This window comes from Bombina bombina, chromosome 5 (genome assembly GCF_027579735.1).
Source record: "Bombina bombina isolate aBomBom1 chromosome 5, aBomBom1.pri, whole genome shotgun sequence".
Classification (NCBI taxonomy): Eukaryota; Metazoa; Chordata; class Amphibia; order Anura; family Bombinatoridae; genus Bombina; species Bombina bombina.
In genome coordinates this window covers 968,163,942-968,189,320 of record NC_069503.1, presented here as the reverse complement: position 1 = coordinate 968,189,320, position 25,379 = coordinate 968,163,942, and the positions used below count along the sequence as shown (strand labels likewise).

General features: G+C 40.1%; 1 protein-coding gene across 1 annotated transcript in view; it reads right to left on the bottom strand.

The window, feature by feature from the left end:
- WWP1 (WW domain containing E3 ubiquitin protein ligase 1) overlaps positions 1 to 25,379 on the bottom strand; it is a 530,531-nt gene that overhangs the window by 53,050 nt on the left and 452,102 nt on the right. The window contains exons 17-19 of the mRNA XM_053715174.1: positions 23,491 to 23,650; positions 7,529 to 7,662; positions 7,306 to 7,446 (exon numbers count right to left, since the gene is read on the bottom strand). Coding sequence (XP_053571149.1) covers positions 7,306 to 7,446; positions 7,529 to 7,662; positions 23,491 to 23,650 — 435 coding nt within the window. The remainder of the gene's footprint in view (positions 1 to 7,305; positions 7,447 to 7,528; positions 7,663 to 23,490; positions 23,651 to 25,379) is intronic.

Sequence of the window (25,379 nt, the reverse complement as noted above, 5' to 3'; positions counted from 1 at the left end):
TCACTAGAGAGGGAGGGATAAAATAAAGACAGCCAATTCCTGCTGAAAATAATCCACACCCAAAATAAAGTTTAATGAAAACATAAGCAGAAGATTCAAACTGAAACCGCTGCCTGAAGTACTTTTCTACCAAAAACTGCTTCAGAAGAAGAAAACACATCAAAATGGTAGAATTTAGTAAAAGTATGCAAAGAGGACCAAGTTGCTGCTTTGCAAATCTAATCAACCGAAGCCTCATTCCTAAACGCCCAGGAAGTAGAAACTGACCTAGTAGAATGAGCTGTAATCCTTTGAGGCAGAGTTTTACCCGACTCGACATAAGCATGGTGAATTAAGGATTTCAACCAAGATGCCAAAGAAATGGCAGAAGCTTTCTGACCTTTTCTAGAACCGGAAAAGATGACAAATAGACTAGAAGTCTTTCGGAAAGACTTAGTAGCTTCAACATAATATTTCAAAGCTCTAACAACATCCAAAGAATGCAACGATTTCTCCTTAGAATTCTTAGGATTAGGACATAATGAAGGAACCACAATTTATCTACTAATGTTGTTGGAATTCAGAACCTTAGGTAAAAATTCAAAAGAAGTTTGCAACACCGCCTTATCCTGATGAAAAATCAGAAAAGGAGACTCACAAGAAAGAGCAGATAATTCAGAGACTCTTCTGGCAGAAGAGATGGCCAAAAGGAACAAAACTTTCCAAGAAAGTAATTTAATGTCCAATGAATGCATGGGTTCAAAAGGAGGAGCTTGAAGAGCCCTCAGAACCAAATTCAAACTCCAAGGAGGAGAAATAGACTTAATGACAGGTTTTATACGAACCAAAGCTAGTACAAAACAATGAATATCAGGAAGATTAGCAATCTTTCTGTGAAAAAGAACAGAAAGAGCAGAGATTTGTCCTTTCAAGGAACTTGCGGACAAACCTTTATCTAAACCATCCTGAGGAAACTGTAAAATTTTCAGAATTCTAAAAGAATGCCAGGAAAAATGATGAGAAAGACACCAAGAAATATAAGTCTTCCAGACTCTATAATATATCTCTCTAGATACAGATTTACGAGCCTGTAACATAGTATTAATCACAGAGTCAGAGAAACCTCTTTGACCAAGAATCAAGCGTTCAATCTCCATACCTTTAAATTTAAGGATTTTAGATCCTGATGGAAGAAAGGACCTTGCGACAGAAGGTCTGGTCTTAACGGAAGAGTCCACGGCTGGCAAGAGGCCATCCGGACAAGATCCGCATACCAAAACCTGTGAGGCCATGCTGGAGCTACCAGCAGAACAAACGAGCATTCCTTCAGAATCTTGGAGATTACTCTTGGAAGAAGAACTAGAGGCGGAAAGATATAGGCAGGATGATACTTCCAAGGAAGTGATAATGCATCCACTGCCTCCGCCTGAGGATCCCGGGATCTGGACAGATACCTGGGAAGTTTCTTGTTTAGATGAGAAGCCATCAGATCTATTTCTGGGAGTTCCCACATTTGAACAATCTGAAGAAATACCTCTGGGTGAAGAGACCATTCGCCCGGATGCAACGTTTGGCGACTGAGATAATCCGCTTCCCAATTGTCTATACCTGGGATATGAACCGCAGAGATTAGACAGGAGCTGGATTCCGCCCAAACCAGAATTCGAGATACTTCTTTCATAGCCAGAGGACTGTGAGTCCCTCCTTGATGATTGATGTATGCCACAGTTGTGACATTGTCTGTCTGAAAACAAATGAACGACTCTCTCTTCAGAAGAGGCCAAGACTGAAGAGCTCTGAAAATTGCACGGAGTTCCAAAATATTGATCGGTAATCTCACCTCCTGAGATTCCCAAACCCCTTGTGCCGTCAGAGACCCCCAAACAGCTCCCCAACCTGTAAGACTTGCATCTGTTGAGATTATAGTCCAGGTCGGAAGAACAAAAGAAGCCCGAATTAAACGATGGTGATCTGTCCACCACATCAGAGAATGTCGGACAATCGGTTTTAAAGATATTAATTGAGATATCTTTGTGTAATCCCTGCACCATTGGTTCAGCATACAGAGCTGAAGAGGTCGCATGTGAAAACGAGCAAAGGGGATCGCGTCCGATGCAGCAGTCATAAGACCTAGAATTTACATGCATAAGGCTACCGAAGGGAATGATTGTGACTGAAGGTTTCGACAAGCTGAAATCAATTTTAGACGTCTCTTGTCTGTCAAAGACAGAGTCATGGACACTGAATCTATCTGGAAACCTAAAAAGGTTACCCTTGTCTGAGGAATCAATTAACTTTTTAGTGAATTGATCCTCCAACCATGATCTTGAAGAAACAACACAAGTCGATTCGTATGAGATTCTGCTAAATGTGAAGACTGAGCAAGTACCAAGATATCGTCCAAATAAGGAAATACCACAATACCCTGTTCTCTGATTACAGACAGAAGGACACCGAGAACCTTTGTAAAAATTCTTGGAGCTGTAGCTAGGCCAAACGGCAGAGCCACAAACTGGTAATGCTTGTCCAGGAAAGAGAATCTCAGGAACTGATAGTGAGCTGGATGAATCGGAATATGCAGATATGCATCCTGTAAATCTATTGTAGACATATAATGCCCTTGCTGAACAAAAGGCAAGATAGTCCTTACAGTTACCATTTTGAATGTTGGTATCCTTACATAACGATTCAATATTTTTAGATCCAGAACTGGTCTGAAGGAATTCTTCTTGGGTACAATGAAGAGATTCAAATAAAACCCCAGCCCCTGTTCCAAAACTGGAACTGGCATAATTACTCCAGCCAACTCTAGATCTGAAACACATTTCAGAAATGCTTGAGCTTTCACTGGGTTTACTGGGACACGGGAAAGAAAAAATCTCTTTGCAGGAGGTCTTATCTTGAAACCAATTCTGTACCCTTCTGAAACAATGTTCTGAATCCAAAGATTGTGAACAGAATTGATCCAAATTTCTTTGAAAAAACGTAATCTGCCCCCTACCAGCTGAGCTGGAATGAGGGCCGCACCTTCATGTGGACTTAGAAGCTGGCTTTGCTTTTCTAGAAGGCTTGGATTTATTCCAGACTGGAGATGGTTTCCAAACTGAAACTGCTCCTGAGGATGAAGGATCAGGCTTTTGTTCTTTGTTGAAACGAAAGGAACGAAAACGATTATTAGCCCTGTTTTTACCTTTAGATTTTTTATCCTGTGGTAAAAAAGTTCCTTTCCCACCAGTAACAGTTGAGATAATAGAATCCAATTGAGAACCAAATAATTTATTACCCTGGAAAGAAAGGGAAAGTAGAGTCGATTTAGAAGACATATCAGCATTCCAAGTTTTAAGCCATAAAGCTCTTCTAGCTAAAATAGCTAGAGACATAAACCTGACATCAACTCTGATAATATAAAAAATGGCATCACAGATAAAATTATTAGCATGTTGAAGAATAATAATATTATGAGAATCATGATCTGTTACTTGTTGCGCTAAAGTTTCCAACCAAAAAGTTGAAGCTGCAGCAACATCAGCCAATGATATAGCAGGTCTAAGAAGATTACCTGAACACAGATAAGCTTTTCTTAGAAAAGATTCAATTTTCCTATCTAAAGGATCCTTAAAGGAAGTACCATCTGCCGTAGGAATAGTAGTACGTTTAGCAAGGGTAGAAATAGCCCCATCAACTTTAGGGATTTTGTCCCAAAACTCTAATCTGTCGGACGGTACAGGATATAATTGCTTAAAACGTTTAGGAGTAAATGAATTACCCAAATTATTCCATTCTCTGGAAATTACTTCAGAAATAGCACCAGGAACAGGAAAAACTTCTGGAATAACCACAGGAGATTTAAAGACCTTGTCTAAACGTTTAGATTTAGTATCAAGAGGACCAGAATCCTCAATTTCTAATGCAATTAAGACTTCTTTAAGTAAAGAACGGATAAATTCCATTTTAAATAAATATGACGATTTATCAGCATCAACCTCTGAGACAGAATCCTCTGTATCAGAAGAATCATTAGAATCAGAATGATGATGTTCATTTAAAAATTCATCTGTATAAAGAAAAGTTTTAAAAGACTTTTTATGTTTACCAGAAGGAGGAATAACAGACATAGCCTTCTTAATGGATTCAGAAACAAAATCTCTTATGTTATCAGGAACACTCTGAACATTAGATGTTGATGGAACTGCAACAGGTAATGGTACTTTACTAAAGAAAATATTTTCTGCATTAACAAGTTTGTCATGACATTTAATACAAACAACAGCTGGAGGAACAACTACCAAAAGTTTACAGCAGATACACTTAGCTTTGGTAGTTCCAGCACCAGGCAGTGATTTTCCAGTAGTATCTTCTGACTCAGTTGCAACGTGGGACATCTTGCAATATGTAATAGAAAAAACAACATATAAAGCAAAATTGATCAAATTCCTTAAATGACAGTTTCAGGAATGGGAAAAAAATGCCAGTGAACAAGCTTCTAGAAACCAGAAGCAATAAATAATGAGACTTAAATAAAGTGGAGACAAAATTGACGCCCACATTATTTGGCGCCTAAATGCTATTAGCGCCAAAAATGACGCCACATCCGGAACGCCGACATTTTTGGCGCAAAAAACGTCAAAAATGACGCAACTTCCGGCGACACGTATGACGCCGGAAATAGAAAAAAAAATTCGCGCCAAGAAAGTCCGCGCCAAGAATGACACAATAAAAAGAAGCATTTTCAGCCCCTGCGAGCCTAACAGCCCACAGGGAAGTCAAATTTTAAGGTAAGATAAAAATGATATATTCAAATGCATTATCCCAAATATGAAACTGACTGTCTGAAATAAGGAAATGTTGAACATCCTGAGTCAAGGCAAATAAATGTTTGAATACATATATTTAGAACTTTATAAAAAAGTGCCCAACCATAGCTTTAGAGTGTCACAGAAAATAAGACTTACTTACCCCAGGACACTCATCTACATGTTGTAGAAAGCCAAACCAGTACTGAAACGAAAATCAGCAGAGGTAATGGTATATATATATATAAGAGTATATCGTCGATCTGAAAAGGGAGGTAAGAGATGAATCTCTACGACCGATAACAGAGAACCTATGAAATAGACCCCGTAGAAGGAGATCATTGAATTCAAACAGGCAATACTCTCCTCACATCCCTCTGACATTCACTGCACGCTGAGAGGAAAACCGGGCTCCAACCTGCTGCGGAGCGCATATCAACGTAGAATCTAGCACAAACTTACTTCACCACCTCCATAGGAGGCAAAGTTTGTAAAAACTGATTTGTGGGTGTGGTGAGGGGTGTATTTATAGGCATTTTGAGGTTTGGGAAACTTTGCCCCTCCTGGTAGGAATGTATATCCCATACGTCACTAGCTCATGGACTCTTGTTAATTACATGAAAGAAATGAAGATTTATCAGCATTAACCTCTGAGACAGAATCCTCTGAACCAGAGGAACCATTATCAGAATCAGAATGATGATGTTCATTTAAAAATTCATCTGAAAAAAGAGAAGTTTTAAAAGACCTTTTACGTTTACTAGAAGGAGGAATAACAGACATAGCCTTCTTAATGGATTTAGAAACAAAATCTCTTATGTTAACAGGAACACTCTGAGTATTAGATGTTGACGGAACAGCAACAGGTAATGTAACATTACTAAAGGAAATATTATCTGCATTAACAAGTTTGTCATGACATTCATTACAAACAACAGCTGGAGGAACAGATACCATAAGCTTACAGCAGATACACACAAAAAAGTCTGCGCCAAGAATGACGCAATAAAATGAAGCATTTTCAGCCCCCGCGAGCCTAACAGCCCACAGGGAAAAAAGTCAAATTTTAAGGTAAGAAAAAATTGATTTATTCATATGCATTATCCCAAATATGAAACTGACTGTCTGAAATAAGGAATGTTTGAACATCCTGAGTCAAGGCAAATAAATGTTTGAATACATATATTTAGAACTTTATATAAAGTGCCCAACCATAGCTTAGAGTGTCACAGAAAATAAGACTTACTTACCACAGGACACTCATCTACATGTAGTAGAAAGCCAAACCAGTACTGAAACGAGAATCAGTAGAGGTAATGGTATATATAAGAGTATATCGTCGATCTGAAAAGGGAGGTAAGAGATGAATCTCTACGACCGATAACAGAGAACCTATGAAATAGACCCCGTAGAAGGAGATCATTGAATTCAAATAGGCAATACTCTCCTCACATCCCTCTGACATTCACTGCACGCTGAGAGGAAAACCGGGCTCCAACCTGCTGCGGAGCGCATATCAACGTAGAATCTAGCACAAACTTACTTCACCACCTCCATAGGAGGCAAAGTTTGTAAAACTGATTTGTGGGTGTGGTGAGGGGTGTATTTATAGGCATTTTGAGGTTTGGGAAACTTTGCCCCTCCTGGTAGGAATGTATATCCCATACGTCACTAGCTCATGGACTCTTGCTAATTACATGAAAGAAATAAGAAAACTTTGAGAACATTTATTTCAGGTATAAAAACATCTGAAAAGCTAAAGTCTAACTTATAATTTTAGCATTAGAATATTCAATTTAAAACTAATGTAAACCTAACTGCCTATAAAAATCCAGAGAACAGGTAAATGGTAGTGTGATATTAAACTATATAAGATTTTAATTCCAAAAACAGAGCTTTACACTAAGCCATAATCATACCTTTACACTAAGCCATAAATCGTACCTTTACACTAAGCCATAAATCGTACCTTTACACTAAGTCATAAACGTACCGTTAAACTAAGCCATAAACGTGCCGTTACACTAAGCCATAATCGTACCTTTACACTAAGCCATAATCGTACCTTTACACTAAGCCATAAACGTACCTTTACACTAAGCCATAATCGTACTTTTACACTAAGCCATAAACGTACCTTTACACGAAGGGGTCGATTTATCAACCCCTTCGGCAGGCTTTGCCTGCCTACGACTGCAAGTTCTCACAAGAGAACCTGCAGTCCGTATTTAACAAGCAGCGGTCATCAGACGGCTGCTTGCCTAACCTTTCGCCACCTCTTAAGATTGACAGCTCCTGCCTGCGCGATTGGCTTTGCGCGGGCAGGAGGCAGGATTGCACACGATTGCAAAATAGCACTCGTGTGCAATGCTGAATTCCGGCAGTGGAATTCAGCCCGACAGAGGCTTGTATGTGCACCCTATCTGCCGCAGCTTGATAAATCGATCCCTTTGCATAAACGTACCTTTACACTAAAGTATTAAGCCAATGTGGCATTAGAAATAATGATATTTGTATATACTCTTTTTCCTACCCAATATATTCTTCCTTGTTCTCCTCTGTAACCAGAATGTTGGCACCTTCCGGTTTGAGATCATGAGATGTGACTTTTCCCAGTATTTCCATGTCTACAGAAAAGTACATCTCTAGATTACACTCCTCAATGTTATTGTCCCTGCAAATAAGACACAGAAGTTAAAATAGAAAAATAAAAACAAAGATCACATGCAGTGAATGCCTATTAGTTATTAGCAGACCTGATCCATATTAATGAGTTATAGAATTCAGGATCAATAGATTCCAGATCTTTGATGGTAAGTTTTTTGCTTAACATTCGCTTGTAGAAAGGAAGTGAGAAGCCCGTGTCGATGAACTTGCCATGGAACAATGCCTAAAGACAAAAGGCAATTAGTCATATTTCAGGTTAGACACATTTCTAATTACAAAAAAAAAATAATAATCATGCTTACCTGATAAATTTCTTTCTTTCCAGATATGGTGAGTCAACGGCTTGAGTAATTACTGTTGGGAATATCACTCCTGGCTAGCAGGAGGACGCAAAGAGCACCACAGTTAAACTGCTAAGTATCACTCCCTTACCCACAACCACCAGTCATTCGACCGAAGGGAAATGGAGAAAAAGGAGTAACGCAAGGTGTAGAGGTGCCTAAGGTTATAGTCAAAAGAACTGTCTTAAAATAAAAGGTAAGGCCGTGGACTCACCATATCCGGAAATAAATTTCTCAGGTAAGCATAAATTTTGTTTTTCTTTCCTAAGATATGGTGAGTCCACTGTTGGGAACCAATACCCAAGCTAGAGGACACGGATGAATAGGGAAGGACAAGACAGGCCGTCCGAAACAGAAGGCACCACCGCTTGAAGAACCTTTCTCCCAAAAGAAGCCTCAGCCGAAGCAAAAGTAGACCAAGAAGACCAAGTTGCAGCCTTGCAAATTTGTTCCACAGAAGCTTCATTTTTGTAAGCCCAAGAAGAGGAAACGGCTCCTTTGGAAAGAGACTTAATTCTCTCAAGAGGCTGCTGTGCAAACTAATTATACTTCGTAACCAAAAAGAAAGTAGTAGCAGTAGCTTTCTGACCTTTACGTTTCCCAGAGAAACAGACAAAGAGGGAAAAAAATCCTTAATTGCCTCCAACATCCAAATTGTGTAACAAACGTTCTTTGGAAGAAGGATTAGGACACAGAGAGGGAACAACAATTTCCTGATTGATATTTCTATTAGAAACAACCTTGGGAAGGAGACCTAGCTTAGTATGAAGAACCGCCTTATCGGAATGAAAAATTAGATAAGGGGAATCACACTGCAGAGCTGAGAGTTCCGAGACTCTTCAAGCAGAGGAGATAGCAACAAGAAACAAAACCTTCCAAGATAACAACTTAATGTCTATGGAATGCAACGGCTCAAACGGAACCAGCTGTAAAACTTTAAGAACAAGGTTAAGGCTCCAAGGAGGAGCAACAGACTTAAAGACATGCCTGATTTTGAACAAGGCCTGACAAAAAGATTGCACATCTGGCACATCCGTAGTGAAACTGATAAAGCAGAAATCTGACCCTTCAGGGTACTGACTGACAATCCCTTCTCCAGGCCTTCCTGAAGAAAAGATAAAATTCTAGGAATTCTAATTCTACTCCAAGTGTTGCCCTTGGATTCACACCAATAAAGATATTTATGCCATATCTTATGGTAAATCTTTCTAGTAACAGGCTTGCGAGTGCGAATCATGGTCTCAATGACCACGCTTAGACAGAATTAAGCGTTCAATCTCCAAGCAGTCAGCTTCAGAGAAACGAGATTTGGATGAAGGAAGAGACTTTGAATCAGGAGGTCCTTCCTCAGAGGTAGTCTCTAAGGTGGGAGAGATGACATCTCCACTAGGTCTGCAAACCAGATCCTGCGAGACCACGCAGGGGCTATTAGAATCACCTACGCCCTCTCCTGTTTGATACGAGCAATGACTTGTGGAAGGAGAGCAAATGGAGGAAACAGGTATGCCAACCTGAAAACCCAAGAAACCGCCAGAGCATCTATCAGAACGGCCTGCGGATCTCTTGACCTTGAACCGTACCTTGGAACTCCAGCACCCCCCATTTGAAAACTAAGCTAGAAAACACCTCCGAATGGAGTTCCCACTCCCCGGGATGAAAAGTCTGTCTGCTCAGAAAATCCACTTCCCAGTTGTCTACTCCTGGAATGTGGATGGTAGATAGACAGCAATTGTGGGTCTCTGCCCACTGAAGAATCTGAGTAACCTCCTTCAGAGCTAAGGAACTCCAAGTTCCTCCTTGGTGGTTATGTTATATTGTTTGACTGGAACCTGATTGGAACTGAGTTGAGGACAACGGAGGACAAGCCAATATAGCATTGTAAATCGCCCTCAACTCCAAGATGTGGATGGGAAGAGCAGATTACTCCAGAGTCCAAAGGCCCTGAGCTTTTAACGAGTTCCAGACTGCTCCCCAGCCCTCCAGGCTGACGTCCGTAGTCACGATCACCCAGTCACGATCACCCAGGAAGGTCTCAGAAAGCATTTGCCCTGAGACAGATGTTCCTGATAAATCCACCACGGGAGAGAATCCTTTGACGACCGATCCAACACTATTCTCTGAGATAGATAGATCCGCATTGTCACCATTCCATTGTCTGAGCATGCACAACTGGAGAGCTCTTAAATGGAATCGAGCAAAAGGAATTATGTCCATGGAAGCCACCATCAGACCGATTTACCTCTATGCATTGAGCCACTTAAGGATGAGCAGTAGCCTGAAGAGAGAGGCAAGAGGAAATGATTTTGTTTTTCCTGACCTCTGTCAGAAAAATCTTCATCAATAGAGAATCTATTATGGTCCATAAGAACAATACTCTTGTAAGCAGGGAAAAAGGGAGCTTTTTTCCAGATTCACATTCCATCCATGGGAACGAAAAATACAACAATATCTCTGTGCGAGATTTTGCTTGTTGAAAAGATAGTGCCTGAACCAATATGTCGTCCAGGTAGGGTGCCACAGCAATTCCACGAGAACGGATCACTGCCAAAAGAGCCCCCAGAACCTTTAAAAAAATTATGGGAGCCGTGGCTAGACCAAATGGAAGGTCCACAAACTGGAAATGTTTGTCCAGAAAGGCAAATCTCTGGAATCTCTGATGGTCCCTGTGAATAGGAACATGAAGATACGCATCCTTTAGGTCTAGGGTTGTCATGAACTGACCCTCTTGTACTAAAGGAAGAATGGAGCGTATAGTCTCCATCTTGAAGGATGGAACTTTGAGAAACTTGTTTAGAAACTTCGAGTCTAGAATGAGAAGGAAAGTTCCCTTTTTTTTAGAAAGCCAGAAATAGGTTGGAGTAGAACCCGAGACCCTGTTCCTGCACTGGAACTGGAACTATCATTCCCAGGGAGGAAAGATGTTGTATACATTTCAAGAACACCTCTCTCTTAATCTGGTCTGCAGATAATCTTGAGAGAAGGAATCTGCCTCTGGGAGGAAAAGTCTTGAATTCCAATTTGTAACCCTGGGATACTATGTCCACAGTCCAGGGATCTGGGACATCTCGTATCGAAGCTTGAGAGAACTGAGAAAGTCTGCCCCCCACCTGATCCGATCCCGTATCAGGGGCAAACCCTTCATGCTGATTTGGAATCAGCTGCAGGTTTCTTTGATTGTTTCCCCTTGTTCCAAGACTGATTGGGTTTCCAAGAAGACTTGGATTGTTCCTGCTTGGAAGAAGGGGAAGGCTTTCCTCGGAAGTTACAAAAGGAACGAAAATTACTCTGACGTCCTTTAGGCCTATTCTTCTTATCTTGATGTAGAAAAGACCCTTTTCCACCCGTAATATCAAAGATAATTTCTGCCAAACCGGGTCCAAACAAGGTTTTGCCTTTGTAAGGAATCGCCAGAAGCTTGACTTTAGAGGAAATGTCCGCAGACCAGAATTTAAACCATAACACCCTGCGGGCTAGGACAGAGAAACTAGAAGTTTTAGCTCCTAGTCTAACAACCTGTAAAATGGCATCTGCAATAAAGGAATTGGCCAATTTAAGCGCTTTAATCCTATCTTGAATTTCATCCAGGGAAGTATCTACTTGAACAGAATCAGACAAGGCATTGAACCAATAAGATGCCGCACTAGTCACGGTGGCAATACACACCGCAGGTTGCCATTGGAGACCTTGATGAACATTAATCTTTTTCAAATAAGCCTCCAGCTTCTTGTCCATCGGATCCGTAGAAGAGTAGCTATCCTCAATAGGAATAGTGGTTCTCTTAGCCAGAGTGGAAATGGCCTCTTCAACTTTGGGTACAGTATACCAAGGGTCTTCAATGGAGTTCTCGACAGGAAACATTTTCTGAAAAATGGGAGATGGGGAAAGAGACACCCCTGGTTTCTCCCATTCCTGTGAGATAATTTCCTTAGCACAATCCGGCACAGGAAAAACCTCCGAAGTGGAAGGTTCATCAAAGAAACTATTAAGTTTATTAGATTTCTTAGGAGTGACAACGACAGAGGTATCAGAGTCATCTAAAGTAGCTGAAACCTCCAATAAACAAAGGTGTTCAAGCTTAAATCTGAAGGCTATCACCTCAGTCTCAGAAGAAGGAATTATACTGTCCGAATCGGAGATTTCACCCTCAGAAAGTCCCGATGTATCTTTCTCATCAAACTTATGAGAAAGGGCAACTTGGGAAGCAGAACTGAGGACAGGCACCTTACTTTCTGAAATTCTAGATTTCCTCTTGCATTTTCCCTGTAATCTGGGAATGGCAGCTAATTCCGCAGATACTCCTGAAGATACCTGGGCAGCAATTTCTGCTTTTAAATAAACTCCACTAGGTGTTATATAGGAACCACAGGGCACTGCATGTGACGCCATTGAGACTTGGGACATAGCAGAAGTAAGTTGAGGTATTATTTTAACAGCATCATCCTGAGAGACATTAGGCTCAAAGATTTTACCTTTATTTTGCAAGGTTTTCTTGACACATTAAAGAACAAAATTGCATAGGAGCTGCAATTTGTGCATCTAAACATAATAAGCATGAATTCATGAGAGCAGGCTCTTGCTCCATATCAGACATGTTGTGAAACAGTAAATAAACTTGTACAGATAAGTTTCAAAGATTTTAATATTCAATTAAAATAAGCTAAGGAAAAAATACACTTAAAATAAAGCCTAATAAAAACAGTTTACTCTTTCTTTTTAAAAGAGTTTACATGCTAGTCTCACACATGCTACAGTGCCTGCTTCATGCCCCAGTGTAACCCATACAACAGGATTATCTATGTCCCAATAAAAAAGCAGTGTCTTAATTTGATAAGTGCATGGTCTCCCCAACTGGAAGAAAAAGCACTTACCTGCTCCGCTCTTCGGCATGTAGACAGTTACAAGGTATGAGAAGACACAGTTCTTCACAGAGACCTTTGAAAAATTAAGAACAGAGTAGCCAACTCTGACTTTCTTAACTAGGGCATCAATTGTTAGGAAAACTCAGTAAGTATCTCTTTACAAGTTCCTAACTGCTTTAAAGCCACCACTACCCGACTGCAATGAATGACGTAGAATACCGCTATACCCCAAAACTTGCTTGTAGATGAAATCAAAAATTTTCTTTAGACACCTAAACTTCACCTCCTCCATGCACCGAAGGAAAAGAGAATGACTGGAGGTTGTGGGTAATACTTAGAAGTTTAACTGTGGTGCTCTTTGCCTCCTCCTGCTTGCCAGGAGTGATATTCCCAACAGTAATTACTCAAGCTGTGGACGCACCATATTTTAGGAAAGAAATAATAATCTCACTGTCACTTTTCATGACTGATTTGTGAAATGCAAGAAATAGTGGCATTGATTCATTTTTAATTTAAAGGGATTTTAGCATAAATATAAAACAAAAGAATAATATCACATATGCTCCCTAAAGTATTCATGGGGAGACCACACTAGAAGTAATCTGTTCATAATAGTGAGTCAGAAGAATATGAATACCCCAGGGGTTAGTTATCAAGACTCATTTAATTTTGCCTTAGAATGCCCCATTAAAGTGATAAGAAAGACAAAATTAAACTTTCATCATTCATATAGAGATTTCAAGTTTAAACAAATTTACAATTAACTTCTATTATCTATCAAAATTAGGCAATTAATTGTATCCTTCGAACAGCAGTGTTTGCAACAATGTATAACATTTTACACATATTGTTGCAAACAGTGATGCTATAGTAATTGACAATGCATAACTATTTAGTTGCTCAGGATACGTATATGCTCCTGATCCTGAGCCTCTCTAAATAGGCTCTTTAATTAAAGATACCAACAGGAAAAAAAGCAAATTTGGTAACAGAAGCGAATCTAGGAGGTTATTTAAAATTGCGTGCCGTGTCTGAATCATAAAAGTTTAATTTTGACTTTCATGTCCTTTAAAGGTACAATCAACTCCAAAAATGTTATTGTTTAAAAAAAAGATAGGGGCTCCCTTTGTTACCTATTCCTCAGTTTTGAACAGCCAACACATATTAATATACTTTATACCTCTGTGATTACCTTGTATCTAAGCCTCTCTTGAAAGCCCCCTGATCACATGGCTATTTATTTATTATCTATTGACTTGCATTTTAGTGAATTAGTGCAGTGTCATTCACGAAAAAGTTCAAAAGGACAAAGGAGTTGCAGGCTATACCATGGTAGAGTAGCTAAAATCCAATGGATTTTATTTCAAACATCATTTGAAACTTTAAGTAGAAGATTGGAGTATTGTATTCTGTATAAATCCCACACTCTGCCTCCTTAAAAAACAAATTATCCCAAATCTAATTTGTAAGTGCTAATAATCCAAAAAAGTATAAAGGATTGGCGCAAGAAATGCTGGTGTGGGTGTAAAACAACTATCAAATAATGGACCTAAATTTTTTTTTTTTAAATCGTATCAAAAATTATCCCGTAACTTAGCCGTAACTTTGTTTTATATCAATTGAAAATCTGAAAGGATTGTGTTGGTGAAACTATTTGAATCTTGGTTAAGGAACTTTGTTCCTGAGTTTTAATCTGTATTACAGTTGGAATAGATACCGGATTATAAACATTATTTTGCTATACCTTTCTAAGTCCCTACGGAAGCTTTTTTAAGCATTAATTCCTCTACAAAACATTGGATCAGGATAGTGTGTTAGCCCAATGAAAGCCCTATGAATTAACAGCTGTTTATTATCATTAGATTTTGATATCTGCAACTATTTCTAGAGTATATTGTTTGTAGATTGCTTTTAACATTTTTTTTTTACAGTGTGAATGATTACACCGGTGTATGAATTGTAGTATATTTATTTGATCTAATACATATAATATTTATTGTTTAGTATTTATGAGTGATACATTTTGATCTAATTAAATATTTTTAGGAGATTCTCCAGTGATTTGTATATTTTTTTACCTATAATAGTATATTCGTCTCACTATCAAAGTATTTTAACCCCCACATTTAATCAAATAGTGTATCATAATACATTTTGGGAAGGATGTATCATCTTTTATGAATATACATACTAATTGTTTTTTGAGAGATATTTATACCTTCACCACTATTTATTTAGAGATGCTTACTTATTGATAATTGTTTGCTTCTAGTTTGTGTCCTAGAGGATAATTTTTGATACGATTTTAAAAAATGTATTAGGTCCATTATTTGATAGTTGTTTTACACCCACACCAGCATTTCTTCTGCCAATCCTTTTTTCTTTTTTTGGATTATTATCATTTGAAACATCTAGTTTCCTGCTAGAACAAGCACTTCATCAGATGAAGTGCTTGTTCTAGCAGGAAACACATCGGTGGCAGCTCCCGTGTGCTGAGGTTGCTCACTAGTTTGTATGTGTGCTTTGGAACTTTAATGATGTTTGAAATAAAATTCATTGGCTTTTAACTACACTACCATGATATAGCCTGCAACTCCTTTGTCCTTTTGAACTTTTCCATGCCTTTGATTTGACAGCGTCTGGGAGATGCTGTTTGGGAGGTTGCAAACAGATTTACCATTCCTCCCCATACTCGCGCTGATCACCCTGGTTTGATCAGGAACTTAATGAACGGTGATTAGGACCGATACATGGTAAGAAAGTGACGTTCTCTACAGGTGACATAAGGTAAAAACCTTTTTCTACTTTTTTTTACATGAGTAACATCATAACATAAATTGATACTTGTTCTTATACAAGGACAAAAATTACATAAGTGGTCAACATAAACAAAAGACAAAATGACAGATTTGTCAGCATTTCAAACTGAGCATATACAAATGAAACCTCATTTTTTATTTCATAGACCTCCCCAACTATCTGTAGGCCACTCTTGGAACTATGTGGAATAGCTTCAGTCACTGGAGGTAAACTAGAATGATAGGAAGCCTCTCTTGGGCATGGTAAATTGACATATGTAAGCTCTAAAAAACAGAATTTATGTTTACCTGATAAATTACTTTCTCCAACGGTGTGTCCGGTCCACGGCGTCATCCTTACTTGTGGGATATTCTCTTCCCCAACAGGAAATGGCAAAGAGCCCAGCAAAGCTGGTCACATGATCCCTCCTAGGCTCCGCCTACCCCAGTCATTCGACCGACGTTAAGGAGGAATATTTGCATAGGAGAAACCATATGAAACCGTGGTGACTGTAGTTAAAGAAAATAAATTATCAGACCTGATTAAAAAACCAGGGCGGGCCGTGGACCGGACACACCGTTGGAGAAAGTAATTTATCAGGTAAACATAAATTCTGTTTTCTCCAACATAGGTGTGTCCGGTCCACGGCGTCATCCTTACTTGTGGGAACCAATACCAAAGCTTTAGGACACGGATGATGGGAGGGAGCAAATCAGGTCACCTAGATGGAAGGCACCACGGCTTGCAAAACCTTTCTCCCAAAAATAGCCTCAGAAGAAGCAAAAGTATCAAACTTGTAAAATTTGGTAAAAGTGTGCAGTGAAGACCAAGTCGCTGCCCTACATATCTGATCAACAGAAGCCTCGTTCTTGAAGGCCCATGTGGAAGCCACAGCCCTAGTGGAATGAGCTGTGATTCTTTCGGGAGGCTGCCGTCCGGCAGTCTCGTAAGCCAATCTGATGATGCTTTTAATCCAAAAAGAGAGAGAGGTAGAAGTTGCTTTTTGACCTCTCCTTTTACCGGAATAAACAACAAACAAGGAAGATGTTTGTCTAAAATCCTTTGTAGCATCTAAATAGAATTTTAGAGCGCGAACAACATCCAAATTGTGCAACAAACGTTCCTTCTTCGAAACTGGTTTCGGACACAGAGAAGGTACGATAATCTCCTGGTTAATGTTTTTGTTAGAAACAACTTTTGGAAGAAAACCAGGTTTAGTACGTAAAACCACCTTATCTGCATGGAACACCAGATAAGGAGGAGAACACTGCAGAGCAGATAATTCTGAAACTCTTCTAGCAGAAGAAATTGCAACCAAAAACACAACTTTCCAAGATAATAACTTAATATCAACGGAATGTAAGGGTTCAAACGGAACCCCCTGAAGAACTGAAAGAACTAAGTTGAGACTCCAAGGAGGAGTCAAAGGTTTGTAAACAGGCTTGATTCTAACCAGAGCCTGAACAAAGGCTTGAACATCTAGCACAGCTGCCAGCTTTTTGTGAAGTAACACAGACAAGGCAGAAATCTGTCCCTTCAGGGAACTTGCAGATAATCCTTTTTCCAATCCTTCTTGAAGGAAGGATAGAATCTTAGGAATCTTAACCTTGTCCCAAGGGAATCCTTTAGATTCACACCAACAGATATATTTTTTCCAAATTTTGTGGTAAATCTTTCTAGTTACAGGCTTTCTGGCCTGAACAAGAGTATCGATAACAGAATCTGAGAACCCTCGCTTCGATAAGATCAAGCGTTCAATCTCCAAGCAGTCAGCTGGAGTGAGACCAGATTCGGATGTTCGAACGGACCTTGAACAAGAAGGTCTCGTCTCAAAGGTAGCTTCCATGGTGGAGCCGATGACATATTCACCAGATCTGCATACCAAGTCCTGCGTGGCCACGCAGGAGCTATCAAGATCACCGACGCCCTTTCCTGATTGATCCTGGCTACCAGCCTGGGGATGAGAGGAAACGGCGGGAATACATAAGCTAGTTTGAAGGTCCAAGGTGCTACTAGTGCATCCACTAGAGCCGCCTTGGGATCCCTGGATCTGGACCCGTAGCAAGGAACTTTGAAGTTCTGACGAGAGGCCATCAGATCCATGTCTGGAATGCCCCACAGTTGAGTGACTTGGGCAAAGATTTCCGGATGGAGTTCCCACTCCCCCGGATGCAATGTCTGACGACTCAGAAAATCCGCTTCCCAATTTTCCACTCCTGGGATGTGGATAGCAGACAGGTGGCAGGAGTGAGACTCCGCCCATAGAATGATTTTGGTCACTTCTTCCATCGCCAGGGAACTCCTTGTTCCCCCCTGATGGTTGATGTACGCAACAGTTGTCATGTTGTCTGATTGAAACCGTATGAACTTGGCCCTCGCTAGCTGAGGCCAAGCCTTGAGAGCATTGAATATCGCTCTCAGTTCCAGAATATTTATCGGTAGAAGAGATTCTTCCCGAGACCAAAGACCCTGAGCTTTCAGGGATCCCCAGACCGCGCCCCAGCCCATCAGACTGGCGTCGGTCGTGACAATGACCCACTCTGGTCTGCGGAAGGTCATCCCTTGTGACAGGTTGTCCAGGGACAGCCACCAACGGAGTGAGTCTCTGGTCCTCTGATTTACTTGTATCCTCGGAGACAAGTTTGTATAGTCCCCATTCCACTGACTGAGCAAGCACAGTTGTAATGGTCTTAGATGAATGCGCGCAAAAGGAACTATGTCCATTGCCGCTACCATCAAACCTATCACTTCCATGCACTGCGCTATGGAAGGAAGAGGAACGGAATGAAGTATCCGACAAGAGTCTAGAAGTTTTGTTTTTCTGGCCTCTGTCAGAAAAATCCTCATTTCTAAGGAGTCTATTATTGTCCCCAAGAAGGGAACCCTTGTTGACGGAGATAGAGAACTCTTTTCCACGTTCACTTTCCATCCATGAGATCTGAGAAAGGCCAGGACAATGTCCGTGTGAGCCTTTGCTTGAGGAAGGGACGACGCTTGAATCAGAATGTCGTCCAAGTAAGGTACTACAGCAATGCCCCTTGGTCTTAGCACAGCTAGAAGGGACCCTAGTACCTTTGTGAAAATCCTTGGAGCAGTGGCTAATCCGAAAGGAAGCGCCACGAACTGGTAATGCTTGTCCAGGAATGCGAACCTTAGGAACCGATGATGTTCCTTGTGGATAGGAATATGTAGATACGCATCCTTTAAATCCACCGTGGTCATGAATTGACCTTCCTGGATGGAAGGAAGAATTGTTCGAATGGTTTCCATTTTGAACGATGGAACCTTGAGAAACTTGTTTAAGATCTTGAGATCTAAGATTGGTCTGAACGTTCCCTCTTTTTTGGGAACTATGAACAGATTGGAGTAGAACCCCATCCCTTGTTCTCCTAATGGAACAGGATGAATCACTCCCATTTTTAACAGGTCTTCTACACAACGTAAGAATGCCTGTCTTTTTATGTGGTCTGAAGACAACTGAGACCTGTGGAACCTCCCCCTTGGGGGAAGCCCCTTGAATTCCAGAAGATAACCTTGGGAGACTATTTCTAGCGCCCAAGGATCCAGAACATCTCTTGCCCAAGCCCGAGCGAAGAGAGAGAGTCTGCCCCCCACCAGATCCGGTCCCGGATCGGGGGCCAACATTTCATGCTGTCTTGGTAGCAGTGGCAGGTTTCTTGGCCTGCTTTCCCTTGTTCCAGCCTTGCATTGGTCTCCAAGCTGGCTTGGCTTGAGAAGTATTACCCTCTTGCTTAGAGGACGTAGCACTTTGGGCTGGTCCGTTTCTACGAAAGGGACGAAAATTAGGTTTATTTTTGGCCTTGAAAGGCCGATCCTGAGGAAGGGCATGGCCCTTACCCCCAGTGATATCAGAGATAATCTCTTTCAAGTCAGGGCCAAACAGCGTTTTCCCCTTGAAAGGAATGTTAAGTAGCTTGTTCTTGGAAGACGCATCAGCTGACCAAGATTTCAACCAAAGCGCTCTGCGCGCCACAATAGCAAACCCAGAATTCTTAGCCGCTAACCTAGCCAATTGCAAAGTGGCGTCTAGGGTGAAAGAATTAGCCAATTTGAGAGCATTGATTCTGTCCATAATCTCCTCATAAGGAGGAGAATCACTATCGACCGCCTTTACCAGCTCATCGAACCAGAAACACGCGGCTGTAGTGACAGGGACAATGCATGAAATTGGTTGTAGAAGGTAACCCTGCTGAACAAACATCTTTTTAAGTAAACCTTCTAATTTTTTATCCATAGGATCTTTGAAAGCACAACTATCTTCTATGGGTATAGTGGTGCGTTTGTTTAAAGTGGAAACCGCTCCCTCGACCTTGGGGACTGTCTGCCATAAGTCCTTTCTGGGGTCGACCATAGGAAACAATTTTTTAAATATGGGGGGAGGGACGAAAGGAATACCGGGCCTTTCCCATTCTTTATTTACAATGTCCGCCACCCGCTTGGGTATAGGAAAAGCTTCTGGGAGCCCCGGGACCTCTAGGAACTTGTCCATTTTACATAGTTTCTCTGGGATGACCAACTTGTCACAATCATCCAGAGTGGATAATACCTCCTTAAGCAGAATGCGGAGATGTTCCAACTTAAATTTAAACGTAATCACATCAGGTTCAGCTTGTTGAGAAATGTTCCCTGAATCAGTAATTTCTCCCTCAGACAAAACCTCCCTGGCCCCATCAGACTGGTTTAGGGGCCCTTCAGAACCATTATTATCAGCGTCGTCATGCTCTTCAGTATCTAAAACAGAGCAGTCGCGCTTACGCTGATAAGTGTGCATTTTGGCTAAAATGTTTTTGACAGAATTATCCATTACAGCCGTTAATTGTTGCATAGTAAGGAGTATTGGCGCGCTAGATGTACTAGGGGCCTCCTGAGTGGGCAAGACTCGTGTAGACGAAGGAGGGAATGATGCAGTACCATGCTTACTCCCCTCACTTGAGGAATCATCTTGGGCATCATTGTCATTGTCACATAAATCACATTTATTTAAATGAGAAGGAACTCTGGCTTCCCCACATTCAGAACACAGTCTATCTGGTAGTTCAGACATGTTAAACAGGCATAAACTTGATAACAAAGTACAAAAAACGTTTTAAAATAAAACCGTTACTGTCACTTTAAATTTTAAACTGAACACACTTTATTACTGCAATTGCGAAAAAATATGAAGGAATTGCTCAAAATTCACCAAAATTTCACCACAGTGTCTTAAAGCCTTAAAAGTATTGCACCCCAAATTTGGAAGCTTTAACCCTTAAAATAACGGAACCGGAGCCGTTTTTAACTTTAACCCCTTTACAGTCCCTGGTGTCTGCTTTGCTGAGACCCAACCAAGCCCAAAGGGGAATACGATACCAAATGACGCCTTCAGAAAGTCTTTTCTATGTATCAGAGCTCCTCACACATGCGACTGCATGTCATGCCTCTCAAAAACAAGTGCGCAACACCGGCGCGAAAATGAGGCTCTGCCTATGATTTGTGAAAGCCCCTAAAGAGAAAGGTGTCTAAAAAAGTGCCTGCCGATATAAACTTATCAAAATACCCAGATTAAATGATTCCTCAAGGCTAAATATGTGTTAATAATGAATCGATTTAGCCCAGAAAAAGTCTACAGTCTTAATAAGCCCTTGTGAAGCCCTTATTTACAATCTTAATAAACATGGCTTACCGGATCCCATAGGGAAAATGACAGCTTCCAGCATTACATCGTCTTGTTAGAATGTGTCATACCTCAAGCAGCAAGAGACTGCTCACTGTTCCCCCAACTGAAGTTAATTCCTCTCAACAGTCCTGTGTGGAACAGCCATGGATTTTAGTAACGGTTGCTAAAATCATTTTCCTCATACAAACAGAAATCTTCATCTCTTTTCTGTTTCTGAGTAAATAGTACATACCAGCACTATTTTAAAATAACAAACTCTTGATTGAATAATAAAAACTACAGTTAAACACTAAAAAACTCTAAGCCATCTCCGTGGAGATGTTGCCTGTACAACGGCAAAGAGAATGACTGGGGTAGGCGGAGCCTAGGAGGGATCATGTGACCAGCTTTGCTGGGCTCTTTGCCATTTCCTGTTGGGGAAGAGAATATCCCACAAGTAAGGATGACGCCGTGGACCGGACACACCTATGTTGGAGAAATAGCATTAGGATTGTTGAGCAAAATAACAGGTGTTATATAGCTGTAGTATAGTATAATAGGTGTATTTTGACTTCAAATACTCAGTAAAGATAAAAAGTATAAATCTGCAGTAAAGATGGATGGATGGATTTATGTTGTAACCCCCTAACATATCATGGCTGGACATTAAATAATTACCATACCATATGTTATATACAAGGGGGTTGTAATATGCCTCCTCACATGTATAAGGCAGAGGGGATAAGTTGTGTTAGTCATTAGCAGGTGGGATCTCTCATCCCTTATGAAGGGTCCCCCTTGTTATAATGGTGCCTCTTAACTATAATACGTAAGGTAGTAGAAAGATAAATAAGACTGCTACTTTTAAAATGTTAGGGGAGCGATTTAAAATGTGCCCAGAAATATTGTTTATGCCGTATCTCACCGAAAGAGCGCCAAGTGAGATGTTATAGAAGGGTCCTATGTTTTGCTAGATTTAGAATGCTGTCCATCCCCCACAACGCCCTGTGTCAGAGCCATAGAAAAAGTGGATGTCAAGTATATATAATCCTGACTAAAATGTAGCTATTAGTTTTAAGGCTATACACCACTATGTAACAGCTGAACAGCAAACTGCATGTAGATAACCCTTTTAGAGTATTGAGAATGGGCTTTTAATTTCAACTTAGAAGGTAAATACATAATTGTGAGGTAGCTTATTATCATACAAATGTAATATTATGTGGACAGGTCTAATCCCTAGAGTAGCTCAAAAAAACTGTACATTGATCAGTAACGTGAGAGAGACATTATATAAAAAATACTCATACTTTCTAAGTATATAAGATTACTAACTCTGATCTTACTACAGCAACACACTATTGGAGTGATAGAGGCTATACGTTTCAGAACTTGGACAATATATTCAATGCTTTTAAGGACGCATGAGAGCCAGGCAGCATGTAGCCTTAACCTTACAAAATAAATGTGTGTAATGGACTCTGTAAAAACTTTTTCTACTTTTATCTATTCTCCGGACCTGACCTGCTTAGCATTGGAGAGCAATATCTCTTTGTTTTTTTACAAATGCTGCGGCTATTATACTGATTGCATTAAGTGAGCCTCCATATAAACTGCAAAGTGTTGGGTGGATCTGTTATACATATCACTATATGGGGATGTGATGTGGATCTTATTTATTCTGAGTCATAACTGCATGAATACACTCTTTTGATCTATTGTGTGAGTGTTGTATTATTCAAGTGTCAGTCACAACCTCTTGGGAGAGAGCCCAATGTTATCTATATGCCCACATGGATTAGCAGTCTCTTGGGGCTCGATTTATCAAGCCCTTCGCCTCACTAGTCAGTATTTATAAAGCAGCAGTCATTAAACCGCTGCTTCCTAGCCTCTTCTCCACCTCTTAAGTGGAGAATTTCAATCTCCCGGGTCTCGTACAACTGGGAAGATTGACAGCTCCTGCCTGCACGCGATTGGTTGTGTGCCGGCAGGAAGTGGTGTTGCATGCCAGCGCAAAATAGAGCTTGCGTGCAATAATGAATACCGCCAGCAGATTGCTGCCCACCAGAGGCGAGTTGGGGCAGATAGGGCCACATATGTACGCTGAGCATATGTGAAACGCTAATTAAAAAGCATGTGATAAGAGGCTGACTGAAGTAGATTAGAAACAGGCAGACATTTAGAGGTTTAAATGTTATAAAGTATATTAATATGACAAATGTTGGCTGTGAAAAGCTGGGGAATGGGTAGTAATGGTGTTTTTTATCTTTTTAAACAATAACAATTTTGGTGTGGACTGTTCCTTAAAGTAAAGTATGGGACTACTTAATTCAAGACAAAGGATATATTTGTACTACACTTTGCATCATTATGGTAAATGAACAATATGCACTAACCATTGCAATAAAGCGTCCAATAAAACAGAAATAGGAGAGGTGATCTGGATTAATTGTTGATGCAGGATTGATCTGCAGACAATAGTTGCTCTTCCCTGCATACTCAAACAAGCAGTACATTGGGTTTAGCACTTCATGGGAAAGTAAGAAAAACCACTCTCTGAAAAACAAGACAGTGAGTTAGGTTAACAGTAAAAGTTCACATAGGACAGCGCTTATTAAAAATGTACACAATGCTATCTGGTGATCTTCCCTAACCCAAGCAATAATATACAGATTGTAGTCTGCTCATAACAAGGTGTTTTTACAACAACACTACTAAACCTTAAATTCAACATTCTATATCTTTTTAAAATGTTTAAAGAAAAATATTGTATTTATTGTACTTTCTTTCCCTTGTAGATGATTAGTTATTAGGCTTTCCATCTACTAAAGCTGTTTAAAAAATAAACAAAATAAAAACAAACCTGTTATCAGCGTGTAATGCCAATCAAAAGCAATACTGCATCCCCTACTGAATACAGGCAGCACAATCCAGAGTCTCAAAAATGGAACTGCCACATCAAACAGCATCAGAACAAGAGCTGTCTGGCTTAGCAATTACAATCCAGTTCCAACAAAGACTAGGGAGAGCACGCTGGAAGAATCTGTTTGGGACCATAAATGAGTTGACTGCAACAAACAACGTGCTAAGAATGGCGGAAGAAAAAAACAACAACATCTAACCTAAACTGTCCACAAAAAAGGAGACCATGAACACAGATTCAGTTACGCTTATTCTTGATTTGCAAAACCTTGTAAAAAAATCAAAATAAGTGTTGAATATAAAACGCATACTATTAGTTTAATGGTCCTTTAAAGTAAAAATCACAGTGTTAAACTTGATGGCCCTTTTTCAACCTTAATTACCAAATACTATAGGTGATGCATAACACCTACTTAATAGCACATCCTTTTCCTTTTGGACCAGTATTCCAGATAAGCATTTCACAACTTACATAATCATCTGAGTGGGAATGCAGATTTATATTTACTGATAAACTCATCACACCGAATGTAGCAACATATTGGTGTTGTGGTTAAATATCTCACCGAACCACTGGAGTAGGGAGAAACCCTCCCAAAACCAACTCCCTCACTTGTTCGAATCAACGCAATTAGAAACTATTATAAAAAAGGAATATGACCCGGAAACATCACCATTTGTTGAACAGGGCAGGCCTCTATTTGGTTCTGCTTTAAATGTGCTTTTATTAGTTAAATTCAGTTTCCTCAAATACACTTGTACAACCTTATCAGTACAGCCGGACCATATAAAAACAAGGGTGGGTTATAAAAAAGAAATGATCGAGATATATAGATACAACTTGCTTTTCCTCCCTTTAAATCCGATTGTCTGGCATTAGGTAGAGATCTCTTAATCTGATAACATATGTACATTTTTGTAATGGAATTAACAAGATGTTCAAAAAACATCTGACATGAACTACAGTAAAGGGACATAAAACTCAAAACATTTCTTTCATGATTAAAGGGGCAGTATACACCAATTTTCATTTAACTGCATGCAATAGACACTACCAAAAAGAATAATATGCACAGATACTGATATAAAAATCCAGTATAAAATCTTTCAAAAACTTACTTAGAAGCTCCCAATTTAACACTGTTAATAAGATAAGCCTAGGACACCCACTGAAAGGGGCTGATAGCAGAACCTCCCCCTTCCCCTGCACATGAAGACCCATTATACAAACAAAAGCAGTCTGGAGACGACTGTATACATCAGTATACATCTAAAACTTTGGGGCTTGGTTAGGAGTCTGAAAATCAGCACAATCTTATTTAAAAATAAGCAAAACATATAAATGGATCATCTACAAAACATT